This window comes from Elephantulus edwardii, unplaced genomic scaffold, assembly GCF_000299155.1.
Source record: "Elephantulus edwardii isolate Elephantulus edwardi_28Jun2011 unplaced genomic scaffold, EleEdw1.0 scaffold00323, whole genome shotgun sequence".
In the NCBI taxonomy this organism is placed as follows: Eukaryota; Metazoa; Chordata; class Mammalia; order Macroscelidea; family Macroscelididae; genus Elephantulus; species Elephantulus edwardii.
In genome coordinates, this window is record NW_006400073.1 from 1,628,211 (window position 1) to 1,632,581 (window position 4,371).

The 4,371-nt window shown below is 39.4% G+C and overlaps 1 protein-coding gene across 1 annotated transcript; it reads right to left on the reverse strand.

The window, feature by feature from the left end:
* Nucleotides 1–2,560: 2,560 nt before the first annotated feature.
* KCNJ1 (potassium inwardly-rectifying channel, subfamily J, member 1) lies at nucleotides 2,561–3,811 on the reverse strand. Its single transcript, XM_006901380.1, has one exon. It carries the CDS (start codon nucleotides 3,791–3,793, stop codon nucleotides 2,675–2,677), a length of 1,119 nt encoding a protein of 372 aa, XP_006901442.1. The 5' UTR covers nucleotides 3,794–3,811; the 3' UTR covers nucleotides 2,561–2,674.
* Between the last annotated feature and the right edge of the window lie 560 nt (nucleotides 3,812–4,371).

Consider the following 4,371-nt stretch of genomic DNA (forward strand, 5'->3'; position numbering starts at 1 on the left):
ATGAGATCAGATCTGGCTGGGGGGAAAAATCCTTCTTTCAAAATAGCCTTTTAAGCCCCCTGGAACATTCACCATCCATTTAATCCACACATTTAGCACAAACATTAATGTATAGTCTGGCTGACCTTCTAGAACTTTCTGTTTCCAATTTTTTTTTAATTCGCTGTACTCCTATGCATTTCATGACTTCTCACCTTCGTATTTCCAGGTTTCTTCTGTTGTTTCTGGATCCCAGCTACTCTAAAGACAAACACACACACACACTTAAATCTACTCCTGTGTCTGAGTAGAATTGTGTCTGCTAGAGTTTTCCTGGCTGTGAGCACCAGGCCTTCTTCAGAGACACCCTTGAGCAAGTTCAAACTGCTAGTCTTTCAGTTACTAGCTGATTGCTTAATTAGTTCCTCCCAGGGCCTCTTAGAACTTTCACCTTACCTGTGTTGACCATATTTCCTAGAACTTTAATAGACATAACCATGCTAACGGGAGCTCTGGTGGCCTCATCAGCAGGGAGCTTTGCCGCTAACCCAAAGGCCGTGCCTCTCTGGTGGTTTGAACCCACCACTGGTTCCTCAGAAGAAAGATGGGCAATCACCGCTGGTTTGTTTTCCAGCCTTGGAAACCTGGTAGAGGGTCAGTTTTGAGTTGATTTTGATTCCACAGCAATTAGTAGAATAGTAGCAGAATGATTGCTAGAGGTTCAGAGGGAGTTTTCATTGAAAAGGAAGATTTCGAGTGTTAGAGTATCTTGATCTTAATAAATGAGTATTTGGAACTAAATAGATATTCACTGAACACTCAGAAATACCAATTAGGAGTTGCTTAGTTGCTGTTGCTTAGCTCCCTAAATAATCAGAAGGAAGGGGTTATGATGATTTTGCATTTTGCGAACGGGTAGGAAAGTAGCAAGGAGAGAGTGTCTGGATGTGAAAAGCCTGATTTAATATATTTTCCCTCAGTTTACAAAGGGATCCTCAGTGTCATGAAAACTCATGGCAGGGAACTCCAGCTTTCTCAAGCTTGCTTACCACTTAACCAATTTCCTTAAGGGTTGTCAGGATATTAAAGTGGGGTGCACCACACTTCAAGGCACAAAATGACCTCTCGCATGAAACAGTTGTGGGCCCCTGATTATGCACATTGACAAAATACATGTCCCCAAGTCCCCCAAACTTCCCACAGAACCTAATTAGGGTGTGTGTGTGTGTGTGTGTGTGTGTTCCCCTACAAGTTCATTTCCAGGCTTGGGAAACAGCCTTCTCTACTAATATTGCCCACAGCAGCCACCGTTACTGCCAAGACATATCTAGAGTGATTTGATGGGGCTTTAAGGAGTGGTCATGTCTGCACCAAGCACGCTGCCTCTCAAAGAAGCCATAATGGTCTAATGCCATCTTCTCACTCTCCTTTCCCTTCCAGGAGACATCTACACTCAGCAAGAGCACTTCCAGCAGCCTATCTATGGTGATGAATGCATAAGGAATGATACTTTCAGAAAGTACACACACAGTTTCAGAGATTTAACATCTTCATCAACACCCTGAAAACATTTGATTCCTAAACAGCTTTGAGTATTATGCTTCTCAGAATACATTCAAAGTAATGTAACAGGTGAGTTGAACAAAATATTCACAGTAAAACCTTCCCTGAAAAGAACAGCCTTGTTTCACTTGAGCCCCTTTTAGGAATATATGGTGCTGGCCCTCAGAGACAGATGAAATCCTTACTGTGGGGTCACATTTCATTCTCCTTTCTTTCACACTTCTCCTGTAGAAATAGCTTTTCATTACACATTCTCACATAAACACAAGAAACACTTTTCTCTCAGAAGTATTCACAGACATTTTCTTTCTAGACTGACGTGGCACCTTTCTTGGAACAGGAAGAGATGCTTTTAGCAAATATGCAGCTTCCAGTCTTTTCCACGGAGCACAGTTTTTATATTCACCACCTTTTCCAAATCCAGGTTTCTGTCTTTCAGGACAATGCACACTGAGATTCTGGAGTGTTGAGTCAATTCTAAAGGTTCACACTAGATTGGACCAAAAACAGATTTGAGAATCTGCATGTACGTAAAGCTGGAATTGATCCAGTGCTTCCCAGACATACCACAGGTTGTGTTCTCCTTGCTTTTTCTAAAATCTAGTGTCACCCTGACTGAAATGAAGGTTTGCAACCATTACAGTTGAGTTTAGAGCCACACAATAGTTCTCAGATTTTTATTTTTCCTTACTTTCTTTGATTTGTTAGTTCATCTCCTCCAACTCAGGAGGTGGTGTTTCCTTTTATATCAGTAAAATCAAATAAGAATACAGATTTGGATTTGAGTTTGTTGGTTTAGTTTTTTTCTTTGCTTTCCCTGCTTCTATTCATGCTCATGATTTCTTCAAGAAAATTTTAAAAGATCCTGTTTGGCTTGCACATAAGACTTCTGATTAATCAGTTCCTATTAACCCTGCAACATTGCATGTGAGCTCACATAACTTCCACATTCCAGTGTCATGTAAATACATGACATGCTCTAGTACAGCTGCCTTGTAGAGCAGCATGTCTCGGAAGACTTTAAAGGCTCATGTTTAACTTTCATATCACCAAAAATATTGATTGTTTTTTAATGTTTCTAAGTCATTAGCCATCTTAGAGCTTTTGCTTTATTCATATTGAAATTGCACAGTTACATTTTGGTGTCATCTATTTCATTAACTTCTGACAAGATGAAGTTGGGATTGTCATAGCTTCTCTTCATTCTAGCTCTAGAATCCCTCTCATTGTAGAGGCACATGGCACAGTGAGGGGTCTCCACTTCGATGGTCTTGCTAAAGTTATGGAAATCTACCCTATATTTACCTTCCTTAGTCTTAGATACTATTGGAGCAAAACGGTAGCCCCAGAGCACCTCTTCTGGGACATAGGATGTCCGGACCTGGCAGGTGGCACTGGTTGATTCTACTGTGCCATCCAAAAATACCACTAATTCAAAGTCTTGCTGGAGAAGGGTTTCAGCTGCCATGTGGAAGAAAGGACTATTGTGATCAATGACATGGTAAATTGTCAGAGGAGATATGAAGAATAAATTTTCATTCCCAGCATCTACCACAAAGTTGATATTGATCTGGTCCAAAATAATAGTCTCTCCCTCAGGAGTGACTGTGGTCTTCAAAAGCTTCCCATATATGTGACTGCCAATAAGGAGGCTCTTCCTAAGATTTGCCACACGGATTAGGAGACAGAGCTTCCCACCACGCTTGCTAATCACAGCATTCTTGCTGAAGGTAATAGTCTTTGCACATTTCTTAGGTCTAGAGATTTTGGCTAAGATGGCACCACACATGAAAGAATTAATGATGACTCCAAGAATAGACTGGAAAATAAGCAGAAAAATGGCAGTCGCACATTGTTCTGTCACACACCTAAACCCATATCCAATGGTCACTTGTGTTTCCAGAGAAAACAGAAAAGCTGAAGTCATTCCATTGATGTTCTCTACACATGGAGTGTGGTTGACAGAGGGATGAAACTCTGGGAGATCTTTGTGAATGTAGGCTACTGCGTACCACAGAAGACCAAAGAGGAACCAGCTCCCTAAGAAGGCAGTGATGAAAATGGTCATTTTGTATCTCCATTTGAGGTCAAGCACAGTTGTCCAGATGTCCACAAAGAATATAAATCTCGATTGTGCCTCCACATTGCCAAACTCAATGTTGCATCTTCCATCCTTAGACACCAATCTTGCTCTTTTCCGTGAATGCCCCAAAAAGTGAGTGATAAACCATTTCCGAAGATATTTGAGCATTCTTTCTGTCAGTACTTTAATCTGAAAACACATCAAATAAAAAGAAACATATTTATAAAGGAACAGTAAATTGTGACTCAGATAAATATCTAACTATATGTGAAAAGATAATTTTAAAACATACATATTAATACTATAGGCTAACTGGCAAGTCTATTTTCGATACCGAAATGCTATTTCCCATAGAAATAGTGAAAGACTCTATTGCTTAACTATAAAGAGGAAAAGATAAAACAAAAAAGTAAAACAAACCAGAAACGTAAAGAACCTAAAGAAGATATATCCAAATGTTTATTGACCTCATTCAGTCTCATATAACCTTGAAAATATTGTTTTCAGATGTGTCAAGGTAACTGCAACTCATAGTGATCTATGAACAGATGGAAACCTTGCCCTGTCCTGAACCATCCCCATAATTTCTGCCTTGCTCAAGACTATTGGCCCTTAAAAAAAAAAAGAAAGAAAAGAAAATGATTGAAAGAATAATATTAAGTAATAGGACACATCATTTTTTTTTTCTATAGTGACATATTTTTTTAGTCTTTTTAGGTCAGGATCTTTTTCTTTTTTTTTTTTTT

Coding starts and splice junctions, on each gene's coding strand:
- KCNJ1 (XM_006901380.1), bottom strand. CDS start 3,793: ATGCTCAAATATCTTCGGAAATGGTTTATCACTCACTTTTTGGGGCAT.